The 27,326-nt window shown below is 46.8% G+C and overlaps 1 protein-coding gene across 3 annotated transcripts in view; it reads right to left on the minus strand.

Annotated features, from left to right (window-relative positions):
• Window positions 1-27,326, minus strand: part of FGF12 (fibroblast growth factor 12) — a 176,838-nt gene that overhangs the window by 67,614 nt on the left and 81,898 nt on the right. For all 3 annotated transcript variants that reach the window (XM_065410810.1, XM_065410809.1, XM_065410811.1), the window contains exon 3: window positions 21,272-21,375. In XM_065410810.1, coding sequence (XP_065266882.1) covers window positions 21,272-21,375 — 104 coding nt within the window. The remainder of the gene's footprint in view (window positions 1-21,271; window positions 21,376-27,326) is intronic.

The raw sequence follows: 27,326 nt of genomic DNA on the forward strand, positions 1-27,326 counted from the left end.
ACCCATGGTCCAGGAACCTGTTGTGCTAGGAGCTGCACAAAGATAGAACAAAAAGGCAGTCTCTGCCCCAAAGAACTTACATTCTAAATATAAGACAACACATGGATACAGACAGGCATATGGAAACAAGGAGACAATATTGGTCATCCTGGGCTCAGCTCAGCAGCGGCCTATAGAAGGGTAACTATCATCACAAAGTCATAAATCCAAAAGGTGGAAAAATAATACAGTCCAATTTTAGATACTCTCATTCAACAATTCCACCTACAATTGGCTCAGGTTAGAACTCAAATGGTGATCTCCCCATGTGCCTGCCTCACGGACTCAGCCAGGGATCTGACAGTCAAGGTCTGTCCCTTCTGCCTTTGATGCTCTCGCCCATAAAGGGATGTTTCAGCGGGAACGTAGCACACCGCACTGTTGACGATCCTTGAAGCAGACTTGACTCAAGCTCACTCTTCCACAGCTGAGTTATGCAGGGCTAACGGCTCAGTTGGGCCTGGCCTACTGAAGTCAGAAGCAGATGGGGATGGGTTTGGAACAACCCCAAGCTTGGAGGTGCTCACACCTGGGGGGGTTGGTTGGAGCTCATCTCTAGCTTAGAGCATTAAAGCAGCACGCACAGTGAGAGGATCTATTGCGTGACAAGCACTCTTGTATAATGACCCCCTTGGACCACAATCATCCATCTTAGGTACTTACATGGCCCCGGTTACAGATGGGGAGACAAGGCCCCGAGACGCTCAGGGCCAGAGTTTTAAAAGGTTTAAAGGCACCTAACTCCCACTGAATTCAAGTGACCTGCCCAAGGTCAGGCAGCAAATCTCTGGTAGAGCTAAACCCGTCTCCTGCATCCCACACTGGAGTTCTAACCACTGGGGTATCCTTCCGCCTACCCACATGGAAGAAGTTCCCCTTTCCTCACAGGTTTGGCTACAGGTCACATTACAAAGCTCAATGTCGCCCTGTGGTTGGCTGTTCCAAGGTTCCCATAACCAAGATCAGCCATGTGTTCTGCACTCTGTAGCCATGCTGGCAGGATATGAGCAGACATGAACACTCACTCCCACAAAGATTCCACCTCTGTGAATCTGGAGCGTTTCCATGGAAGTCAATGGAGTCACGCTGCATTTATGTCCGGGTAACTGAAGGCAGAGTTCGTCTCCCTGTATTACAGAGTGCCCCACCCAGACCTCCCACTGAAATATTAGCCTGCATCACCATGGAGGTATTTACAGAAAGACATTTATTGTAGTTCAGGACAAAACCTTGATAACAGATGTTTGTAATGAGCTTGCTGAAGAAGAATGGGAGGATGGTCAAAGTTAAATGTGACACAGCAATCAGTCTCAACCTGTCCAGCAAAGAGAGATCCCAAACAGCTGCCCAATCAGAACTAGGCTGTATGCAGAGAGGTTACGTTGGACTTATTGCAGGATGTTATTTTGGTGAATTAGGCTAACGACAACAATGTTCAAAGCTCAAAGCTGCCCAAGCAATGTGGACACAGAGCTCCCACTCATTTCAAATCAGGCAGCTTTGCAAATCTTAGCCATCATTTTTAAATGAACGTGGTGCTTGTGAAGAGCAGCAGGTTGGCAGAGCCAGCACCCCCTTCCCTCCAATTACACCTTTCAGACTCAGAGACCACCTCCAAAGGGTAACTCGGTCTCCATACCCAGCTTCTGGCCTTTCCGCTAAGCGAAAGCGCGGAGACAGATTCTCTTCTCAGTTGCACTCGGAGGTTCCTCCATTGGCTTCATGAACAGAACAGGGAGCAGAATTTGGTCTATCGATGTTGTAACGTACTTAATTCTAGAGAATACTTCAAACCGGAGATTTATCGTGAAATCCTATTCGAACCTACCCTTGTGAGGCAAAGTGTGACACAGAAATAGAGAGCACATGAAAAAGGAGGGGGCTACTAAGGTGCAAAAGTCATTCTCTTACAATCCTTCCAAATTGTCATCTATTTACAAAACAAATTCTTTGCAAGCAACTCCTGGAGGTACAGCTTGCGATTTTTAAAAAATGAAAATACATTAAGAACTCATCTCCCAAAGCTTGTTACAGACAAAAATGTTTGTCCGATTCACACTTGGAATCATGCTAACAATTTCAGAACATCGTCAAAGGAGAAACTGAGGCCTTGGCTACACTGGCAATTCACAGCGCTGCACTTGCTGCGCTCAGGGGTGTGAAAAAACACCCCCCCTGAGCGCAGCGAGTGCAGCGCTGTAAAGCGCCAGTGTAATCAGCGCCTGCAGCGCTGCACGTTCCCTCGCAGCGCTGCACGCTATTCCCCTCGGAGAGGTGGAGTACTTGCAGCGCTGTGAGAGCTCTCGCAGCGCTGACGGCGCGACTACACTCGCGCTTCACAGCGCTGCCACGGCAGCGCTGTGAATCCGCGAGTGTAGCCAAGGCCTCAAAAGAAATAAAGAAGTAGCCAGAGCGATCCAGTGACCAGCTCACAGGAAGAGGCTCAGGAGATCTGGATTCTATTGCCAGTGCTGCCACTGAACAGTTGTGCAGCTTGGAGCAAGTCATCTCCTTCCTCCGTGCCTCAGTTTCCCGCTCTGTGAAATGGGGATATTAATTCTTACCTTCCACTTTGAGATCTATGAAAGACAATTGTTACAAGAGCAACGTGTTATTATGTCATAGCATGATCTCAAAATATGCAATGAGGAATGATTACGTCATGTAGGGTGACCAGATGTCCCGATTTTATAGGGACAGTCCAGTTTTTTGGGTCTTTTTCTTATATAGGCTCCTATTACCCCCCACCCCCTGTCCCGATTGTTCACATTTGCTGTCTGGTCACCCTAACGTAATGGGATCTCCAAAACATGCACTGTCTCTTTAAGATCACCACATACACGCTGAATACTACAACAAAGCCCCAAAAGTTCAGATTATAACTCCCCACTATGGGAAATTGGTTTTTACAGCTAGTGCTTCAGAGGTGCAGACAAACTGTGACACAAACAATGGGGCAGATTATGACCTCAGTCACGCCAGGGTAAATTCATTGATCTCAGTTATCTGGCTTCACGGACTTCAATAGAGCTACTGCAGATGTATACCCGCATTGAGATCAGAAACTGACTCAACCCCTCAATACCACATCAAGAATCTACATAACCTGCCTTCCTTATTTCCTTTCTCTCTCTGTGAGGTGGAACTTTATGACAATGTTTCCACCACCAGGTATAAAACAGAGGGCCAAATTCTGCATTGGACTCACACCCAGTGCAACTCAGGAAGGATACACAGGGTGCAGCATTTGGTCAGCAGCTGTCACCCGTGTCTTTGTACCCAGTCTGATCTTCTCATTTGTGTTTTCTCTCTCTCTCTCTCTCTCTCTCTCTCTCTCTCTGAGATATAAAGTCAACTCCATGTGGCTAGTTGCAGCGAACTTAAGAGCCTTGTCTTCACTTTCACGGCATTCCGTAGTGAATCCCCAGCTTACCGATCGTCTCTCCTTCGCTTTCGAGCTGCTGATGCTCATCTCCGCTCAATACCAGCCTCCACTGTCCACTTTCAAACCACCATGGTTACGCGTTCTCCAATGTTGCCCCCATAAACACATCCGGGAGGAGCTCCCCGCCAACATCTGCAAAACTACCTCATTAGCCTCCTTTAAATTCCTCCTACATGCCAGCCAGGTAAGCCTCTACGCTGAGGGAATTCCCCATGGCCTGGCTTTACGGGTCCTAAACATCCCTTTCCCTGACGGCCTGCGGGCTGGGGCACCCTGGGACAGGTTGTGGGGCTGGAGTAGGAGCCTCCGCTGGCACAGCCTGTGCACGGCACCGGCAGCATGGCAGAGCTGCCTTCAGGAGAGCCCAGGCGGGGCTGGCTAGTTACTGGGGCACATGGCATGCCAAAGAGGGCAGGTAAAGGCAGGGAGGAGCCAGGGCTCTGCCCAGCCTGCATGCCAGATGCAGGGTGCAAGAGCTGTTGCCCTTCCCCATGCTGCAGGGGAATTGTGCCTGTCACAGGAAGAATCCTTTGACTGCTCTCCCAGGGTGGTACGGCGCTACCTTGCCCCCAGTGTCGCCCAGGGCCCCTCCTCCTGCCAGAGTCCAACCTGGCCCATGCACTGACAGGTAACAGCCCTTCTGCACCTGCCTCTGCAGCCATCGACGGGGTGGGAGGAACAACGCCCCTGAGGCCGTGCGGCTGCGAGACAGGGCGGGGGACTGGGGGTGAACAGATGGCATCCCCCAACTCTGCTCTCCCTGCAGAGAGAGCAAAGAGGAGGCCGGGTGCTGTGTTTCCTCAGTGCTGCGTAGTTTTCAAGGCAGGGCTCTGCTCTGCATCGGCACATTACCCAACACATGAGGCAAGGACCCTCCTTTCAAAGCACCCGCACCCCGCAAAGGTGATACAGTATCCCAGGCTGGCGGCCACATGGAGACAGGCTTCCCCAGCAGTAGCTCCAGGAAGCCCCATGCCTGGAATGGCTCCAGGGTTCTCGGCTGCTGCACCGCCCTGGAAGATGGGGAGGGATCTTCTCCTTTCTCCACTCTCCCATCCCTGCCCGCTTTGGAGAGGCTAACGCTGGCAGAAACATGGTCATTGCACTCCGCGGAGCGTGAGAGCCATGCTGTGTCTAGCTCCTTGGGCTTCCCTCCCCACTGTGCCCAGGCATGGAGGGTCACGCACAAGCTTTCCTAATGCCAAGTACCTCTGTAGCTAGCAGCCTAGTTCAAACACCCTGAGATTCTAGTCTACTTTCTCCTCAAAGATTTAATGGAAAACGTTAAAGCCAAGAGGCGCAGGAGATTAACATTTGTTTAATCTCACAAGTCTCAGGCAGAAGAATGCCATCTCTGCGGTAATTACCCTGCAGAGCTCCCATCCACATCAGGAATCTGTGCCTAGCTCCCACGCGCTCTTATCAATAATACATGTTGTGTGCAGCCCCGGAAGCAGCCGACCAAAGAGGCTCCTTAGAAACAGAAGTCAGCCCTTTGGAGTTGTCAGGAAGAAAGCGGCAGAGAGACAGCAAGGTTTCCCATCTTCCTGTCATGTCTCGTTTGCATCACCAAAGCGTTCGCATTTCAGAAAGCTTTTAGCACGAGGCTGGGGCCCGTGTAGGCATCCGGGGGGTTGGAGAATGCGTTGCTGTGAATTTCAGGATCACTTGAACTTCCCAAGATTCAGAAGTAAACTCATGGAAACGAACCTGCTGAAAGCCTCTCTCTGTCCCTGGGGCATATCTCCTCCGCACTTTGAGTGGTATGAGCACTCCAGGAGGTGGCAGGAAACCCTGATTTCTGCTTTCCTAATGGCCAGGATGGCCCAGCACCAAATCAGCCCCCGGCGTGGGGAGTTAAAAATCTGAGCTTTGTTTGGTTTCACTGTTTCAGGGCTTGATTCTGCCAGCCTTCCTCATCCTGAGTGATACCTTACTCCATGAAAGGAAGGGGGCAACATGCCGAGGAAGGTACTAAGAACAGCAGAATCTGGCCCTACGCGAATGCAGCATCCCACGTAGAGGGACTCTGCTTTTCCAAGCACCAGTGACAGCGTAGGTGGCAGTACTGCACAGTCTCTCTACCCACCACCTCTATGGGAGTGAGGGCAAGTCCTTAGCTATCTAGATCAAACTTCTCTCTGAGTATCCATTGGGAAAGGCATTGGTATCAGAACAGAGTAGTTAAAAAACCAAGCAAGCAAAAGCAGCGGCAGCAGGAGGACACTGGCATATGCAATCAGAGAAAGCATGAGGCTGGGAGTAAACAGAATTAGAGCCCCAAGAGTGAACAAGCGAGAGCAAATTCCAGCAGAAAGCAGCCTGATACACTACAAAAGGACTGATGAGCTCCAGTCGTGAACAGAAGCAGCTGTCAATTTCCTAGACCCCTGAGAAATTGTCAGAGCGATATCAGAGCATCAGCGAAAGCGGCTTTTGATCCTGGAAAGTACTGACCAGACCAGAAGTTCCAAGCATTGACCAAAATGGTCTCTTCTGGCCTTACAATCTATTAAATCATCTTCCACCTGTGACCGCCCCAAACCACTACTTTTTCCTTCTGTGACTTCAAAAGCTCCACTTTTCCCCCTCCCATGCCCCCAGAGCCCAGAATTCTGGGTGTCACATCCAGAACCCTTAACACTATTGCAGAAAAATCAAGTTAAAAAACAGCACCACTTTTGACAGTATATTTCATAAGAACTGTTTTTAAACTGCCTTGTGTATGGCCATAAACAGCATTTACTGTCAGTGCATACTGATTTATTTCACTTCTTTAAATATATTGAGTAGAGCTGGTCAAAAAGGTTTTCAGCAGAACACTTTTCCACGAGAAAACAGAATTTCATCAAAATCAAAACGGTTCCTGGTTCAATTTGACATTTTCTACAGGATAAAGGCAAAATGAATAATTTCAACACTCTCATTTCACTTTCACTTTTTCATTATATTAAAATTTTCAATGTCATATATTTATGTTTTATTATATAACATGGATATATTTAATATTTTATATTATATTTTGATATTATTGAAGCCAAATGCTTTCAACATTTCTGAATCTATTTTTCTCAGAATGAAAACAAATTTCAAAATGTCAGATTTTCCCAGGGAATGCAAATTCTGGCCTCCAACCAGCTCCATTATTCAGATATATGCTCGATAGCCATTCTTATTTAAATACCATGACTGGTGCATTCCCATATTATATATGCCCAGCAAACGCAATCCCATTTTCACAGAATCATAGACGTGTAGGACTGGAAGGGACCTCGAGAGATCATCTAGTCCAGTCCTCTGCACTCAAGGCAGCACCAAGTATTATCTAGACCAGCCCTGACAAGTGTTTGTCTAACCTGTCCTTAAAAACCTTCAATGACAGAGATTCCACAACCTCCCCCGGCAATTTATTCCAGTGCTTAACCACCTTGACAGTTAGGAAGTTTTTCCTAATGTCCAACCTAAACCTCCCTTGCTGCAATTTAACCCATTGCTTCTTGTCCTGTCCTCAGAGGTTAACAAGAACAATTTGTCTCTCTCCTCCTTGTAACAACCTTTTATGTACTTGAAACTTTTATCATGTCCCCTCCCAGTCTTCTCTTTTCCAGACTAAACAAACCCAATATTTTTTATCTTTCCTCATAGGTCATGTTTTCTAGACCTTGAATCATTTTTGTTGCTCTTCTCTGGACTCCCTCCAATTTGTCCACATCTTTCCTGAAATGTGGTATCCAGAACTGGACAAAATACTCTAGTTGAGGCCTAATCAGCGCAGAGTAAAGCAGAAGAATTACTTCTTGTGTCTTGTTTATACATCCCAGAATGAGGCTCTGGGATGCAGCAGTGTTACACTGTTGACTCATATTTAACTTGTGGTCCACTATGACGCCCACATCCCTTCCCGCAGTACTCCTTCCTAGGCAGTCATTGCCCATGTTGTATGTGTGCAATGGATTGTTCCTCCCTAAGTGGTGCACTTTGCATTTGTCCGGATTGAATTTCATCCTGTTTACTTCAGACCAGTGATATTCGGACCGACGCTTGTAAGCCACAAGTGGCTCTTTAATGTGTCTCCTACAGCTCATTGCAACACACTGTGTGATTTAATTATTAACCAGTCTAAGCGATTAACCAATCACAATCAGGATGCTTTTACTATTTTATTAACCAATTGTAGTGGATAAAATAATAATACTTGGTCAGTCATTTTGCTCTGAGATTTAAATATACAAAAATAGTAAATGAAACAATGAATTCACACTCCTGTGACACTTTTGGGTAATGTTGATCACTAATTTGGCTGCTGAACCACTGAGGTCTGAATATCACCATTTCTTCAGTTTGTCCAGATCATTTTGAATTATAATCCTATCCTCCAAAGCACCTGCAACCCATCCCAGCTTGGTATCGTCCGCAAACTTTATAAGTGTGCTCTGTATGCCATGATCTAAATCATTGATGAAGATATTGAACAGAACTGGACCCAGAACTGATCCCTGTGGGACCCCACTCGTTACGCCCTTCCAGCTTGACTGTGAACCATTGATAACTACTCTCTGGGAACAGTTTTCCAACCAGTTATGCACCCACCATATAGTAGCTCCATCTAGGCTATATTTCCCTAGTTTGTTTATGAGAAGGTCATTCAAGACAGTATCAAAAGCCTTACTAAAATCAAGATATGCCACATCTACCACTTCCCCCCATCCACAAGGCTTGTTACCCTGTCAAAGGAAGCTATCAGGTTGGTTTGACAAGTTTGCTCTTGACAAATCTATGCTGACTGTTACTTATCACCTTATTATCTTCGAGATGTTTGCAAACTTATTGCTTATTTGCTCCATTGTCTTTCTGGGTACTGAAATTAAGCTGACTGGTCTAATTCCCCAGGTTATCCTTATTTCCCTTTTTATAGATGGGCACTAGATTTGCCCTTTTCCAGTCCTCTTGATCTCTCCCATCTGCTATGACTTTTCAGAGCTAATTGCTAATGGCTCAGATATCTCCTCAGTTAGTTCCTTGAGTATTCCAGGATGCATTTCATCAGGCCCTGGTGACTTGAAGACAGCTAACTTGTGTATTTCCCTATTTTTAACTTGTTCTTTCCTTATTTTAGCCTCAGAACCTACCTCATTTTCACTGGCCTTCACTGTGTTAAACGCCCAATTGCTTTTAACCTCTTGGTGAAAACTGAAACAAAAAAGTCATTTAGCACTTCTGCCATTTCCACATTTTCTGTTATTGTTTTCCCCCCGCATTGAGTAACGGGCCTACACGGTCCTTGGTCCTTCTCTGGCTTCTAATGTATTTGTAGAATGTTTTCTTGTTACCCTTTATGTCTCTAGCTAGTTTAATCTCGTTTTGTGCCTTGGCCTTTCTAATTTTGTCCCTACATACTTGTGTTATTTGTTTATATTCATACTTTTGTGGAAGCAGAGAAAGAACTGCCAGGAAGGGGATGCAATGCATGACAGTTCGTTAGCAAGAGTTAGGCTAACTGTAACCCTAATAACGCGAGATTTGTAGAAGCGAGGAATGTGTGAGGCGAGTGGGAAAGAACTGTGTGAGAAGTTGTTGCGACCTTGTGTAGATAATATGGAATGTAGACTAAGAGTCTACATTAGTGAGCAAAACAAGATATCAGAATGACCTATGTATAAACAAAATGCAGCTGTTGCTCATTATTGTCTGTAACAAAAGGTATAAATGCTTGCTGTAATTGTTTACCTGTTGAGAGACCTGCTTAGCTCTCTCCCTCTATGCAATTGATAGAGAGAAAATAAAGCATCTGACTTGCTGTACCCAAACAAAAAGTGAGAACTCTGTTTTTCTCCGACACTTTGTAATTTGACCTAGTTTCCACTTTTTGGAGGACTCTGAGTTTCAGATCATTGAAGATCTCCTAGTTAAGACAGGCTGGTCTCTTGCCATACTTCCTATCTTTCCTACACCGTGGGATAGTTTGCTCTTGTGCCCTTAATAATGTCTCTTTGAAAAACTGCAACTCTTGTACTGTTTTTCCCCTTAGACTTGCTTCCCACAGGATCTTACCTACCAACTCTCTGAGTTTGCTAAAGTCTGCCTTCCTGAAATCCATTATCTTTATTGTGCTGTTTTCCCTCCTGCCCTTCCTTAGAATCATGAACTCTATCATTTCATGATCACTTTCACCGAAGCTGCCTTCCACTTTCAAATTCTCAACCAACAGAGGGTCCTGTGGCACCTTTAAGACTAACAGAAGTATTGGGAGCATAAGCTTTCGTGGGTAAGAACCTCACTTCTTCAGATGCAAGACATCTGATGACTTGCATCTGAAGAAGTGAGGTTCTTACCCACGAAAGCTTATGCTCCCAATACTTCTGTTAGTCTTAAAGGTGCCACAGGACCCTCTGTTGCTTTTTACAGATTCAGACTAACACGGCTACCCCTCTGATACAAATTCTCAACCAGTTCCTCCTTATTTGTCAAAAACCAAATCTAGAACAGCCTCTCCCCTGGTAGCTTTCTCCACCTTCTGAAATAAAAAATGATCTCCAATACATTCCAAGAACTTGTTGGTTAATCTGTGCCCTGCCGTGTTATTTTCTCAAGTCCTGTGCTTTGGATGACTTTGTTAGTTGTTTAAAAAAAGCCTCATCCACCTCTTCCTCCTGGTTAGGTGGTCTGTAGTAGACCCCTGCCATGACATCACCCTTGTTTTTTACCTCTTTTATCCTTACCCAGAGACTTTCAACAAGTGTCTCCCCTATTTCCATCTCAACCTCCGTCCAAGTGTATACATTTGTAATATATAAGGCAACACCTCCTCCCTGGTTTCCCTCACCATCCTTCTGGAGCAAGCTATACCCTTCTATACCAATATTCCAGTCATGTGTATTATCCCACCAAGTCTCTGTGATGCCAACCATGAAGGCTCTTTGCTTCCATGAGGGCTAGAAATGTGTAATCTTTTAAAAAAGAAAAACTTATATTGTGTGGAAATATTGGTGACTCCCACCCTAAAAATCAATAACCACGCACTCACTTTAGGTGTTACATAGACTCAGTTACACAGCAACAGTCATGGACAAAAATATCTCTGAGCAAACACCGAAGCATTAAACAAAGTCCAGTTTCTTAGATGACAGTGAATCGATCCCGGTTCGCTCCCCCACTGTCCCCAAGATTTCAACAAGTCCCACCAAAGCTGTAGATTCACGGGGAGAAATCCTTGCTCCACTGGACTCAATGGGAGATTTGCCATTGACATCAATGGAGCCAGGATTTCACATGTAGGTTTTAAGACCAGAAGGGACCCTGGTGATCATCCGGTCCAACCTCCTGCCTAACTCTGGATTTCACCCAGCAATTCCTGTGTCAAGCCCAAAAGCTTCTGGGTCAAGTGGTCTACAGAGCCCACTGCCAGTCATACTGATCAACATAATCTTATTGTTTCTTTGCGCTCCCCTCGCTGTCCATATCCAGCTGTTGTCTCTTGTGCTACACTTAGATTGTAAGTCCCGTGGGGCAGGAACTGGTTTTTTTTAATTCTACGTTTGTACACAATACGGTCCTGGTCCATGACTAGAGCTCCTAGGCCCTAGGGCAACACAAATCAATAATATCATCATCATTAGGGTGTATCTGCGAGTCACTGGGAGCTGCTCTTACCCTGTAGAGGAAGAAATGGTCCCGTGTACACGGGCATCTCACGATCTATGCTACTATTACTGTTCAAACCCATTAACCTACATACCTGAATCAGTGCATCTTCCAGGGAGCACCTGACAGTGGGGTGGTCTCAGGTGGATTTTAAAGCTGCTGCTCACCACTGCCTGTCCTCTCCTGGGAGCAAAGGCCTTGGGTGGTTCCCCGATCCTTTGGGCTCGGGGGTATAAGCCGCACCCGCAGGGTTAAATTAAGTCCTATGTACTTTCCTCCTTTCAAACTGAAGTTCTGTAACTAGTGCCTGCTCTTAAATAATTCTACCAAGCCACTTGCTCCCAAGTGGCTTGTTAATTCTGCTGCTGCATTCTGCCATTTGCACAATGGGGCCCAGGAACAGCGTGCCTCTGGCAAAGGGACGTACTGAACTGAGGTTTAGGAAGGGAGCTCTGTCTCAGACATTCCCTCCTGAAGTCTGATCCAGTCACACAGGCCCAGGTTTTGGTTCATCGGTTGTAAGCACGTATGGAGAAGAGGACCATAGGAGGCCTCTCCATTATGCCAGACAGAAGGCCAGGGGAAGTAGCAGGAGGGGCGTGGAGGGACCAGCATACTTCCCGTTCCCAGCTGCATTCTGCCTGCCTGTGTTCTCTGGATCTACAATGCCTTTGAGCACTGCTGTTGGCGAGATGCCCTCTCGAGGATAACCTTTGGGTTGCACAGACTGTAAGCCCCTGGGAACAAGCATATTGCCTCTCCCACGCTCTCTGCGGCACTGAAAAAAACCTGTCAACATGCAGCAAATCACAGTAATGACTAATTGGCAGCAGTAAAAGCAGAACCGTTGGCCCTATCTCTGGGCGCAGCCTGCGCTGTCTCGAGAGAATGCTGGTGGACTCGGAGCTTTCCTTGCAGTAACAATTAGTCCTCTGAAAAGTTTGGCTAAGATGCTGATTTAACTTAAATGTCAAGCGACCTTTAGCCCTAAATGCGAAAGCCCCCACTACAGAGGGTGCTCAGGGATGCAGATTCAGCAAAGCACCTAGGCTCATGCTTAAGTGCTTTGCTGAACTGGGACCTGTGTAAGCACATTTAATCCCCTATGGCCAGATTCTGCCACCATTATTCATGCCGAGTTGTACTTGACTGCATTGATTTCAATGGAGCAACTTGCATACAAAGTACCACACAATGTCAGTAAAGGTATCAGGATCTGGCCCTTATGGACCAAGGGCTCAGGATGGCAAATAGCTACGAGGCAGGAGGCCTAGGAGTTCAACACCACTGATCTGACTATCCTTGTCTCTGGTGAGTGGGTGGACGAGACAAGATCTGAAACCAATGTCCTTTCACAGTGATCCGGGCTCCCATCCAAGTCTGTTCCCTACAGTCGTGTTCTCCAGTGGCTTAGTCAGTACAGTTTCAAATATCTCAAGCACTTTGGACTTCTACGGCTTCCCTTGAGCCAACAGCAGAACAATTCTTATCACTGAAAAGTTTCCCATTGCTCCTTTCCATCCTGTCACTCTTGGTTAGATGGGCTTGCACCCTAAGCTACTCCCCTCTGCCCTTGGTCTTTTCCGTCTACCTCTCAAGGACTGCTCTCACCCCCAAACCTTTAGTCAGTGTCTGGCAAAGCCATCCCTATTCACTTGTTTTATTCTTTCCATCTTTGAATTCAGCGGTAGCAGAACACAGATCCAAACCACTCGTTATGACAAAACTGATCTCAGTCAAATATGTCCTCTTTTTTAAAACCTTCTCTCCACATAAAACACAGTATTGTACCCAGGAAGGGTGATATTTATCCTTCTTTCACCACTAGGGAAGATCTTAACTTCAGCTGTGTCTCTGATGCCCATGAATTATGGGTAGCTCTCACTTGTGGAAGATAGATATTCCCCTTCATAGGCAAAATAATCCACGTCTAAATTATACTGGAATTTAACACAGCAAACCAGTATGCCCTTGAGATGTTGCAGGAATGTGGAGAAGTGGGGAGGTGGGAGAAGATAGGGGGACCTAGGCTAGCATAACATTCCCTTCTGTCCCCGCCAACAGAACTAATAGGGATGGCATTCAGGTTGATGTCCCCAGTCTGAATCAGGCACCATAGGATCTTGAACCTGGGTCTCCCACATTACAGGTGAGGACCTTGGTTAGCCTGTGGTGGAATGCTCTCATTCACACATCAGAAATTCCATCCTGGGCCTGAAAAATCTTTCCCAGGAAAGTTTAATTGAAACATGATTCTGTGAAAAGTTTTGGTTCCAACAAACAGGTATTTTCTGATGAACAAACCTTTTGTTGAAAAGTTCCGGACCAAGTCAGCATATGTCTGCCTCGTTCTCATCACTTCTACAGTGCTCAGTTAGAGAGATTTGATTGTATATCACTAGCTGAGGAGAAATGCCTGAGCAAACACGGAATCCTTTACACAAAGGCACAATTCTTTAGGGTCCTGCTTGAGTACTTTGCTGAATCAAGTGCTTAACTTTGAACACGTGCTTAAATCCCACTGATAGCTCGAATCCCACCGATTCAGTGGAATGTGGAGAATGGAACTTCCAGTTCATGAAATATTTCAAGATTTGGCTTCATTTCAAATTGGAATGAAAACTGAACATCTCAAAAGGGAAACTTGAAAAAAATTGATCTGCATGTTATTTTGCATTATATTATAATGCCTAATTAAAAAAAATATCAAAACAAGGTAACTTCAAGATGAAAAATCAAAACATTTGATTCCAAAAATATCAAAATGGGACATTTCAATCTTGTCAGAACCCTCCCCTTCTCCCCCCCCACCCCCCCGTCTTGTTCTAAAATGAAATTCTGGCGAAATCACCCTGGTTTTGCAATTTCCATGTCAATGGAACTACGTATTCTGACAGTATGTATGAGGAGTGGTGTATTTCCATGCACTTAAGTGCTTTGCACTGGGACTAACTGTGAAAGGGGCCCAGTTCTCTACTGCTGCTTGCCCTTGGATTGGAATAATGCCCCTGAACTCAAGGGGAATTATTCTCAACCTGCAGGGAGGGGAGGATGGTGCCCCCGTGTACATTAATCCCTCAATCTGTGCTATTACTAAATGAGACGGGGAATAGCCAGCCAGGAAATCAGGGTTATGTCCTGCTGCTACTGTCCTTGTCCTCTGAAACAGCATCACAGAAGCCTCGGCCCTCTGGAAAGTAGGTTTAAAACTAGTTCATCTGAAAAGCCACCTGATCCCTCTACCCAGCATGATGCTAGAACTGTCGTTAGACTACAGGCCCCTTGACTGAGAAGCGAAATGAGGAACTCTTGCCCGAGAAGTTACAGCATTCCAACGTCCTGTCAACCCCTCCTTGTCTGGAGAGCAGAGGGGCTGCACTTGCCAAGTCACGTCAGACCCCTTTTTAAAGATCGCCAGTCATAACTCCGTACGCACTTCTGCCATGTCCTAACTGGCCAGTTAGCGCTTGCCATCCCTGGCGTCACCTGCCTTTCTCTATGCACCAGCAGAGATTAACAGAGCCGGACATTGGAGCATTACAAAACTTCTTTGTAATGGAGACAAAGCAACATCTGTGGAAGCACCTCAAAGGAAAAATAACCACAGTACTGCTGACAGCTGTGCTTACAAGGTTCCATGCCCTGAGAGAGTTGAGCCCCGGGGGGGCTGATCAGAAGCTACACGTCAGGGACATCCAATACAAGGCAGGAATCAAATAACTTTTCCCAACAGAACCTCTCACACCACAAGCACCCTAGTATGCAAGGCTGAATTTGTTTATGGGACATGGGGAAGTATGTAGTGACTGTGCCTAGTTGGCAGGTTTAACAGTACAGCACTTTTGGGGGAATTAAGTAAAGTATAACCACTAGAGGTCAAAAGTGGCACATACTTCGGTGTTAAAAGATACACCAGCCAATTACAGGAGCAATGTAGTGCCAATTGATTTTAGCTGATGACCTTGAAATAGCATAGGTAATATTGTAATAACCCTAGAGGAGCAGTGGTAAAATAGTTATGACAATATAGGCAGATAAAAGTCCTGTTAATATACACACTTCCCTGGATGCTTGTTTAGTATTATGCAAGACATCTTTGTTATGCACAATGTTATGCACAAAAAGAACAGAATAAAAAGGCAAAGAAAGAGTGGAAATGAAAGATACACAGAGCTCGTAAGGTGACATGGGGGGTTGTTGTTGTTCAGGGTTTTTTTATTATGCATAATCATCACTCCTTCATTAGCAATGATCTTTGAAGGGATCTGAGCTGTAATTCCCTGCATTTCAAACTACACATTTTATATGGTAAACGCACACTGCACCCTTGAAAGCCGCCCAGGCTTTTCTCATGGCAAATCTGTTCGAGTTTTCATAATCATTCCAATACATAATGGATTACAATTTCCCATATCAAAAATGATTAGAATTCCGAGTTAAACAACGGGGGATGTGTTATGGCAGTACACTCTATCCAGTGGAAAACAGAAGTGTTATGTATTTGAGACCAGATTGGTCCCAGCTCTAACTCCACTGAATTATACATAACAGAGAGAGAGCGAGAGAATTTCCATACACGCTGAGCAATCCAATGAGCCCGAAGAGGTACTTTTGCTCCACGTGGGCTTTCACTGTAAAAGAACAATGCTCAGCAATTTTCACGCGCAAAGCACTTGGCAGACATTATTTGTATTACCACCATGCCGAGACGCTCCAGTCATGCTGTGCTAGGCCCTGTACAAACCCAGAGCAAAAAGATGGTCCGTGCCCCAAGGACCTTTTTAACTACTTCATCTGCACCACACCCCTGTGAGAAACATTGGTATCCCATTCTACAGCTGGGGAGCCTAAGGCTTAGAGGTTACATGACTTTTCCAAGGTCACTGAGGAGTCAGTATCAGAGCTGGAGTAGATGGCTCAAGAACTGTACTTTATCCTATTTGTATCTATGGAATAGATGTGGGTGTGGTATAAACTGTTATCAGCACGAGTCTGGGCTGAATGTCTGAGTCACGAGAGGAGAATCCAGGGGCGAGTGATGGCATTCGCTTCAACAGATGCTGAGAAAACCTTTATGCACTTTCACGTGGTTTGCAGCTAACCCACATCACAGGAAAACTCCCTAGGGAACAGGCTGGAGAGTTTGTGAACATGTTCTTGGGACTAGATTTTACATTCCTCTGTCTGAAAAGCCAGATGCCTTAATTAACAAGGGTCTGATTTTCATGGGTGCTCAGCATCAAGAGCTCCAGCGGTTTTCAGCGGCTCCAACCAGCGCTTCTCAAAAAGCGGGTCCCATGAGTCCATGCAGACAGGGTACAGAGGGAGTCCAACTTTTCTATACTGAAATGTGTGATGACTACAGAATTGGAAATTCTCACTGGGAGTCTTTACTTTCTAGTGGGGAAAGCGTCTGATTTCTAAGCCACAAGACACTGGGCTTCACTCTTGTGATGTTTAAATGCAGAAAACCTGTTAGTGGCCGAGGGCTGAATTCTGCCTGTTCTAGACCTCAGGCAATGGGAAATTCTACATAATTTCCTGCACTTCTACCCGGGTAGTACCCCTCTCCCATCAACAAACGCACACAATGCATTTTTAACCTATGGAACTCTCTGCCACATGATATCACTGAGGCCAAGAGCTCAGTAGGATTCAAAAGAGGATTGCACATTTATATGGATTATGACCACATCTCTAATGGCATTAGGCAGGGTAAATAGATATGGTTAAGAGTTATAAGTCCTTCTGCTGCCTGGCCCTAGCTGACAGGGGTTGGGGAAGACACTTCCCTTGAGGGCTGGTTATGCTCAATTTGTACTCGAGAGGACTTCTTGCATCTTCCTCTTACGCAGCTGGCGCTGGCAGAAACCAACCAACCCAGCCTCTATCTGAAGCCCTGGCCTGATTTGGCAGGGCAATACCCAGGCCAGATTCTTTTCTGGTGTAAGCAGATGGAACGCTATGGAAGTCAGTGGAGCTCTGCCCATTTACAGCAGCGGAGAATTTAGGCTCCTGGGAGAGAAGGAAGAAGCGTTTCCCTGGCCAGCTGGTTTATTTGGAACCTGCTCAGATAAATGCGGGGGAGACGGATCAGCAGGCAGGGGAGGGTGGAGCTGGGTGAGTGAACAAAGTCAACGAGAAGTATTAGCCCCTTATTCCAAATCACTGATCACTGCCCTAGAGAAACCAGGCATGTGCCTGACTGCAAGTTAAACACGCCAGAGGCGGAGAAAAGCTGTGTCTTATGGTCCTATAAGCAAAAGATGAAAGACACAGTGGTTAGTATGGGAGACAGGACCCAAAGGAGCCTTTGAGAGCCATACACCAGTGCCACATGCTGACCCCTGCCCCTCGTGAGAGGCACCAGCTGCAGTCGACATTGAGCTGAGTAATTAGCAGTCCAGCTACAGACCTCGGTTCAATCCTTTATCTTTGATGCTTAGAGGCATTTCAACCCACAGTCCTTGCTGTTAAGCTGACCGAGCCATCCCAGCTCTAAATACCAGGCCTCATTTTCCCTCTCACTTCAGGTCTGGTCCAAAGCCCATGGAAGACGCCCGTTGAGTTCAATGGGCTTTGGGTGAAGCCTACACTGCTGTCAGTCAGGCATAGCTCCCCCGAGACAACGGAGTCAGCCCAGCAGAGAGCTGGTGTGGCAGGGAAGCCAGGCCCAGTCAGCCACGTCTCCTTGGGAACATCCATGCACAGCACCCAGGAGTTTGCTTCCCAGTGACATTTTGTTCATGAAAGAAACAGTTTAATTCTTATTGTTGCTGAAAACCATCAAAACCGCAGCCCGTAACCATGCCCACGCCAGTCGTCCTGCTAACCCCTGACCATTAGCGGGGATAATGTAATCAGAGTAAAGCTCTCAGCTGGGGGTACCAGGCCAAATCCTCAGCTGGTGTAAATCGGCAACGTCCCATTAGGCTGTACTCATCTGCAGCACCGGACGATCTGACCCATTAACTGTAAGAGAATTTGTTTGACTGAAGGGAAAGCTCCTCCTTGTTTTTAAAGCAGTCCATCCTGCCTCCCAGCCACCACCTCCTTTTCTGGCCTTCCTGGTCTCCCTCCAGCTCCTCCTCAATCCTTCACATGATCTCACACGTGTCAGTGAGAGAGCCTTCTTCTCTGCAACCCCTGTTGTCTGGGGCTGCTGCCCCATAGCTCTTCCTGCATCATTAGTCCTGGATTGCTTCCCATATTTGTGGATGGAGCTGGTCAAAAACATGGACACAATTCTGAAAGATTCCAGAGACATTTTCCCCCCATTTCTGTCTAAGTTTTCAGACCAGCTCTATTTACAAAGCTCTTAACTGCTCTTCCTCCTTGTAATTCTTTTACTCCGACAAGAATTCTGAACTCTAGCTTCTCTGAAGGGCCCCGTACAGAAGTAGGTATTCTATTGTGCAGAACGCCACTTCTGTTTAAGTCACACAATCCGTGTACCCCATACAATTTATCTCAAGAATTAATTATTTGTATTACCGCAATGCCCAGGAGACCCAGTCATGGATCAGGGCCTATTGCACTCAGCGGTGTGCAGACACAGATCCAAAACAGGAGGTTCCCGATCCCAAAGAGTTTGCAATTAAGTAAACCATTTATATTGTTAACCATACCAACAGTAATAATAAATAATAATACAAACACCAAACTCTTATATAGCTCTTTTCATCCTGGGACCTCACAGTGCTTTACAAAGAAGATCAGTATCATGGTAAATTGAACTGATTTATTTAAAGGGACACAACTGATTAGACTTAATTTACATTTAAATGGACTGAGCTGTGAAAGAAAGGGACGTTTCTGGCATAACCAGAGAGCTGACTGATCTATCCCTCTCTCCGTCCTGACAGCCACCCAGTTTTGAAAACTAACACGCGATCCCCAAATACCCAGCCACACTAGCATGATGACTTGTAATTTCCTAAGAGTGAGCTCCACCAGGCTCCGGCTGAGTGCCATAGGTAAGACATGGGAGATAGCTGGGTACTGGTGAGGCCTCAGCTGGAGTACTGCATCTAGGTTTGGACAGCACACTTTAAGAAAGATTTGGAAAGCTGGAGAGAATCCAGAGGAGAGCAACAAGTGATAAAAGGTTGAGAAAACCTGACCTATGAGGAAAGGTTGAACGAACGGGGCATGTTTAGGCAGTACCGATGCAGCTGTAAGATCGCTCACGTAGCCGCTCCATGCTGGCGGGAGAGAACTCTCCTGTCGACATAATGAAACTACAATGAGCGGCGGTAGCTACGTCGGCAGGAGACGCTCTCCCGCCGACAGCGCTGTGCTCACGAGCGCTTATGCCGGCACAACTTATATCACTCGGGGGTTTCCCCACCCCTGAGCGACAAAAGTTTTGTCAACATAAGTGGTCGTGCAGACATTGCCTCAGTCCTGAGAAGAGAAGGCTCAGGAGGAACCTGATAACAGACTGCAAATAGAAAAGGGACGTCATAAAGAGGACAGTGATCGATGGTTCTCTACGTCTACCGAGGGTAGGACAAGGAGGAATTGGCTTAGTCTGCAGCAAGTTTTCAAGAACAAATTAGACAGAAGACCTCTCTGGGACGGGTCTAGGTAGATGTAAACATGCCTCCTAAGTGGCGGGGCACAGGGAATGGACTAGGTGACCTCTCGAGTTCCCTTCCAGCCCTGCACTTCTGTGATCTTATCGCCTCCCAAGGTAAGAAGTAGAAATAACAGTTATTTGAGTGGTTTAAAACTGGAGCGCTTCATCCTGTTGAGATCATACTATAAGGAACAACCCTGAACAGAGTGAGGGGGTGACGAGGCCGTTTACACTCCGGACTGCTCGGACTGTGATTACAGCATGCAAAGAGGCTAATCCAGGGTCTGAGCTCTGATCCCACAGCGCTTACACAGGCATCCACAAAGTGATTTTATCTTGCAAACAGAGCGCCACAGAGGAAACTACAGGAGAAGTTGATCGACAGTTACCAGAAGGAGGAAAATATGCCTAAGAGCCACAGACCCACCAGGCACCTTGTATTCATTGGGTAAGCTAACGTATTCAGTGGTACCATGTTTTCTCCTTCAAGTCGTGAGACACAGGTTCGCATTCAGTCCTATCGTCCTGCTCTGACAAGAATTCATAATATTCCAGGGTGGTGGGACAAGATGACCCCAGAGCTGTTTTCGACCCATGAGATGGCAACCGTGCCGTCCTTCGGCAGTGAGGTAACTAGAGTCAGTTCTGCATCAGCAAGTGATTTAAGTGCCACCTTTTGTCCTAGAGGTTATGGCGATAGCCACATTACAGATCAATTAGCCAGATACCAAAAACCGAACTGTGCTATCTCCTATTCAGTGGTCGTATCCCCAATCCACCCCACCCCCCCACCCCAGCCACACACACATTTTTAAAGGAGTAACAGCAGAATTACAGTACGCTGGATCTGCACTGGAGTTAGTGAGGTCAGAGTCTGGCCCATAGACTCTACAAATGTGTCAACAACAATTTCCTTAGTGCATAGCAGTAGTGTGAAGTTATTTCAAGCGTAAAATATTTCCAGCAAAGAACTGCCTTATTTAGTAAATCACTGTGAATCAATGATTTACTTCAAATGAGAATCTGATGAATAACCTCAGACTTTTTAATGCCATCTAAGAAAGTTACTGGGAATTAGTCAGTAAAATGTGTCTTGTAGATCTTTTATACTGTGTTAAAAAGACCACTCATATACAGAGACATTCTGCTCAGTTACACTGGGTAAATCCAGAATAACTCCACTGAAATCAACACAATTCCTGTGGTGTGGAGAACAGGACCTACTATGATCAGGTTCACTGGTGTATATCTGGGGCATCTTCTGTGAAGGCAATGGGTGGTCGCACTGATGTAAAACCAGATCAGATCCAGCAGATTCGGTAACCTAACACAGCAAGACCTGAGTTAAGCGGCCGTCCAAAGGAGCAAACAGACGTGTAACTTCAACTAAAGGTCGAAGAATATTGTCCGGAAACTACATGGAGATACTTTGAGGTAGTTGCTAAAGACAGGGAAGAGTCTATTTGACAGTGGGCTCCACTGTGCCAGGCTGTCCGAAGTGTTCCCAACACAGCAATGTGCTCAGAAACCAACTCTGAAATCACCAAACTGGGCAATGTACTTACTGAGCTGTAGAGATATCCCTCGCCATTCATGGCGACGTAGAGACCTGCCTTCACCCCCTGGATCGCCACCACACGAAGGCCCACGGGAATTAGATTGAAGAGGGCTGCAGTTGGAAGAAGAACAGGGGAAAGCAACTGTTACGGAAGGTCATCTTTCCATGTGGTCCATGTTCCCTGTTTTCATTGTCCTCTAGTGCCCCACCCCTTTACACAAGAAGCAGAGTTACAAACATCTCCAGGGATTTGCAGTTACAGGGAAGGGTCTATAACTCGCTTTCAAGGGTGACCTTAGGGAGGGTTGTAAAAGTTCCAGTTCTCACTGTATCCCAGAAACCTGCAGCCCATCATCCATCTGATCACTGCTAGCCAAGGAATAAAGACTCCTAGGAGGAGCCATCCTGGACTCCAGTGTCTCCATGACTTGAGTCCTCTGTGCCATCTGGAAGGTGCCAGGCAGCACGAAAGGACAAGACCCTTCAATGCCCCCATTTTACTGCCATCCCATTGATTTAAGCGTCGCAGCCACTTCCTCCCCAATACGTTACCAAAGGTAACTATTGCTGGATGCCACACAGCCACTCGGACTCAGAGAGGCAATCTCTCTCTCATGCACAATGGCATTTTTGCTATTATTTGTAACGTAACAGGATCGGAAAGGCTGCTGGCATTATTATATTAAATGCGGATGCATTGATTGTTTCTACTATTGCTACCTGCAATACGGGCAGAACTGAGATACCCCAGCTGAGATCAGGGCCCCACTGTGCTGTAGTTGGGGTCTGTAGGTGCTACTCTATGCGCAGTAAGAGACAGTCTCCAACCCAGAAAGCTTACAGTCTAGCTAGACAAGACAGAGGCTGGGAGAGGACATGAAGCCACAGAGAGGTGAAGTGATTTGCTCAAGGTCTTACAGGAGGTCAGTGGAAGAGCTAACAACAGAATCCAGGTCTTCTGAATGACTGCCGGGTGCCCTATCCATTGGACCACGCTGCCTCTCCCCATTAACCAGCAACATTTCAGAAACCTCTAGCCGTGGCCCAGTCTAGCTTTTCCAGAACCACAGAGATACTGCCCAGTGTCTCATAACCTTCTCCTGCCAGGAAGGAGTCCAAGTCAGAGATCATCCCTCTCCAAGAGTATAGAACTCCTCCCATCTGTTGGCCTGGCGGAGTCAGAAAATATCAGATCTCACACACATCATTTTTGCGGGAGTTAGTACTTACTCTCCTAAACCTTGGACTAGGGTAATCACTGGAGCGGTGGGGAGACGAACTAACAAACACTTCACTGGTAGGTTGTTTTATATTTATTCATTCATTCAAAGGGCGTCTGTCTGAAGTGTCTCAAAGGGTTTGGAATGTTCAAATTAGTCCCCGGGAGGATGTATCAGTGGGTAGAATGCAGGGGAGATGCTCAATGATCAATAGCCTGCTCTTTATCACATGGCTTTGCAGTTTATTGCCTAGCGATTGCCATAAGTATACCTAATCATTCAAGTTATGTTATAGATAATTGATATAATTGTACAGCTAGTAAATCCCTTTGTAAAGTGAGCACAGAACAGTGGGGACTTTGGATGAAACGTGATATCCAGATGCCAATCATCTTTTTCACCTCCCACTACCCTGCTCCCTGGCCCCTTCTTCCTTGGAAGCCTTCTATGCCCCAGCAGCATGCTAATGATTCAGTGTTACTGTGACACAGACTGTTAGTGCTAACCCTGGTTTAACAGAACTGAATAATTCAGACCCAAGTCAGACTAAGATTTCCTAAGAGACTTTGCATGCACACGTGCTGGGTAGGACACATGGCTTCAGCTGCACCAGGAGAAAACAAGTACTGCAACAAACCATAAACCCCCAGAGTCTTTTCCACACGAGGCCTATGAGCCAGCTGCAGAGACAGCGCTTGTTTAGACTGTTTTACCAGCGAGACAGTTTTCAATGACCTCCTCTCACACACCCTGGTGCAAACAAGGGATAACTCCATAGAAGGTCACTGGAGTTGCACAGCTGTATGAGAGACAAAGCAGGCCCATGGCCAGGGCCGGCTCCAGCGTTTTTCCCGCCCTAAGCAGCAAAAAAAAAAGAAGATGGCGCGATCGGAGCTGCCGCCACTTCATTCTTCAGCAGCAATTCGGCAGCAGGTCCTTCCCTCCGAGAGGAACTGAGGGACCTGCCGCCGAATTGCCGCCGAAGAGCCGGACGTGCCGCCCCTCTCTGTTGGCTGCCCCAAGCATCTGCTTGCTGCGCTGGTGCCTGGAGCCGGCCCTGCCACGGCATTTGGGAATTATTTGAAGCATTATGGGAAGGCCAGGTATGCCATGACGGCATTCGCAGCAGGTCTGCCTAAAGGTAAGTGGGATAGCCCTCTGTCAGTGGGAAAACAGACACTAAAGACATGCTGCCGGATACAGCCCCTTTTCAGAAAGCCAGCCTGAAAAGTTCATGCTGAAATCCCACTGAAGCGAACACACATGTTTAAGTGGTTTCCTGAAGCAAGAGGACTTCAGTGGAAGTCAGTGTCTAAAGTTCAGCCTCAATACTGGTCTTTGCAGATCAGGGTCTAAGGTGATGCTGTAGTCTCCATGTTCAGGATTGGTGCCAGTTTGCCTGTTCGACACACTAACACTTCTCACTGGTGTAACTATATCAGTGTCGTGCAAATCCTTCACCCAGGCTCCTCGTGAGAAGTCCCCTTATCGAGGCAAGTTTTTATTGCCATAGCTTTGGCGCTACAGCGATGCTCCAAAGCCTTGTTTAGTTAACAAGTCTATTTATAAGCAGTCCCCCTCCCCTCCCGTTTTTTTAAAAACTGAAAAATGGAGCATATCACTACAGATAATGAAAGCTAACGGCCGTCATTATTCACTCCCTACAGTTAATTCGTCTTACATAGAAAACTTGCCTCACAGACCATTCGTTTGGCAGTTTGGGTGACACCACTCAAGATCAATGAGGCAGAGGATCCCCACGGAAACCTATTGGTGTTTTGAATAATTCCCCCCCTTGCCCCACAGGGGCCAGCCCTCCCCCCACAGGATAAATCATAGACTATTCCGTGTATCATCATCATCTGTGCATTAGGTAAGGGCACCATGGGATTACACAGCAGGTGGGCAAATCCTGGGACAGGGAGGTGGCAGAGCTGTTCTGGAAGGAATTTCTACAAGAGCACCAGATGCCTGGTGGGCATCAAGACTGTTTTTGTGACTAAAATGTGTTTATATTCAGGGTAAGAAGCTAGAGCTTTTTTACCTTGGTATCTGTCCAGAACAAGGATTTGAAGCTGAAAACCCTAGCACGGCCAGGCAGACTAGAAGCAGTCCTACTGAAGTCATTGGGCCTGATTCTCCGTTCAGACTGGAGGAAGCCAGGTGTAACTGTCTGGAAGTCAGCGAGCCAGTTACCCCACTGGCATCCATGGAGCTATGCTGATTTACCCTACTTGAGGATCTAGCCCAAATAATTTAGACAAGTGGAAAAGTGAACTGAGACAAGAATGAGGCCCATTGTGTGACCCAGATTCTCAGCTGGTCTGAACTGGAGTAGATCAATCCAAGGAGCCACGCTGATTTACACCAGCTGGGGATTTGGCCTGGTGAGTGCAAGACGAAGCATTTACCTGGAATACACTATGTAGGGGATCTAATTCACCCCTCTGTTACAGCAGAATTGTGCTGGCATATCAAGGGGTAAAACAGCTCTGGCACAGAACTGGGGTCATAGAGTCATGAACCAGGCCCAAAGAGCGATATTGATCAGTCTAGGAAAAGATTATGCTGAGCAAAAAGGTGTGGGGGGGGGGAATCAACACAGCATAAATGGCAACCGGTGACCCTAACAATCCTACTGACCAAATTCAGGGTTGTAACATGATGATATTCATAAGATAGATATGGGCCCAAGGTCTCCTCTGATATTTGGGGTAACCCCATTGGCTTAAATGGAGATACACTGATGTAAATCAAAAGTAAGTGTGAAAAGAATCTATCCCACGACTTTGAACTTGACAGCGTCGCTTTAACTCCAGGGCCTCGGGAGCAGATGTACCAAGGGCTGTTTGGCTGGATGCCAGTTCAAATGCCATTTCATCTTGGCTTCTAACTGTATTAAATAAAAAAAAAACAAAAAAAAAAACCCCAACCTCCTGAGTTTCCCCAAGAACAGATACACGAAGTGGGCACCAGATAGATAAATTAATTTTAAAATAGCTTAAATATTAGCAGTTCCTCTTATTTAAATAACTGGATTTTCATTACAAGTTTTCATTACATCGGATGTGTAGAAGGGATGTGTCTCGTTTCATTTGAAATGTTTATCTTGCCAGAGTAAACCCACATAGTGTATTCTACGTAAAATGAGCTCTCTTTCCTAAGGCTAATCAGTCTGCCCCTAACAGAATGCAAAGCGGCAATGTCTGGAACATCGCGTTCCTTTACGTGTTTAAATTACAGACTCCATGCAGAGTCCATCTAGATCGTCCCCCCGCATTCTGCCAGGTGAGAGTGAATCAGACCCCACCCTTGGGATATGGTTGTGCGTTTTGTCTTCTACAGTGTGAACTGAGCAGAAGAGACACAGGGTCCCAAGCGCCGTGCCAGTCCCATTACATGACCTAGATTTTCTGACGCACCCACAAGTTTCGGGTGTCCAGCTTGATTGTCAAGGGTGCTGAATACCCACGGCTCCTGCTGGACTTCAAATGGAGCTGCGAGTACTCAGCACCTGGGAGTATCAAGCCCACCTTGTCTCAAACTGGGCACCCAAAATTAGGGCCCAATCCTGCAACCCTTTCTCACTGGAGTAGTCCTTGCTCACATGAGCAGACCCGTCACCCACTGATGTCCTCCCATGAGTCTGGGCTGCTTGCAAGTACGGGCTGCAGGACCAGCCTCTTCACTTATCAATCCTATTTGCATTGTGCGGCAATGGCTGCAAAACGCTAACGACCTGGTGCACCTCTTTCATCCTCTGATGAAAGCCAGGAGTAGCTTCCCTAAAATCAAAGGCTCTACACAGTGGTAAAACCCCAGTGAGAGAGCAGAATTGGGCCCTGTCCCTTCCAACGAACTACTGCCGTGTGTCTGCTGAATACAGCCTTTGGATTGTGGAGGGGGGTTGTTTTCAATAAGGACTGTTTTTCAAACCTTCTATTATTTCAGCTGCTGCCCTCTGGAAGCATCGTTTTGTGACCTGGTTCCCGAAGCAGAAGGTAGGACTCTAGCTGTGCTCGAACCGTTGCTGAACGGAGGAGAATAACTGCCCTACCCTACCTGTGTTAAACGTGCTACCCCTGCCATGGTGACCCTGCCTACCAGTCGCCGTTTGGGGCACAGCGTCACGTCACTGATAACTATTCAATTGTACTCTAGTCTGAGGGCTCCCCGCCACCCCCAGGAGGCTTCCTGTGGAACTACTGCCTAGCCAGCATTGGAGCCAACATGCCCCATTGACAGCTCAAACCCTGCAGTCTTTACTCAGGAAGGACCTCCAGTGGGTTTGCTACGAGTTCTGTCTGAGGAAGGATGACAGGATTGATCCCTGGATTAAGCAGACTGGATTATCCCTCCATAAGAGTACGTCTACACAGCTGCTGGACGCGTGCTACCCAGCGCGGGGAGACAGACGCCTGCTCGCGCTGCTCAGGCTAAGACGCTAAAAGTAGCAGCGTAAGCGGGGACAGCACGCGTGGCAGCTCGGGCTAGCCACCCAAGTACAAACAGGCCTGGGCCCCCGGGTACGTATGTGGGTGGCTGCCCAGGCTACCCCTAGCTATCCTAGCTCGAGCACAGCTAGTACATGTGTCTTCCTGCCCTGGGAAGCACCCGCCCAGCTGTAATGTAGATGGACCCTTAGTGGGGGACTTTATCTTTGTCGAGCTCCCCTCCAAGATCAGCTTCTGCTCCGACTATTAAGGATTGAGAACTCCCGTCCCTTTGGGAACAGGCCAGACGTGACATCCTTCTGTGAACGCGGCTGCAGATTTCAGACTCCCAGCAGAGGGACAAGGTTCAGTCCTTGTGAGAGCAAAGGTACTGCCACCTGTTGTCCTC

This window comes from Emys orbicularis, chromosome 9 (genome assembly GCF_028017835.1).
Source record: "Emys orbicularis isolate rEmyOrb1 chromosome 9, rEmyOrb1.hap1, whole genome shotgun sequence".
NCBI lineage: Eukaryota > Metazoa > Chordata > Testudines > Emydidae > Emys > Emys orbicularis.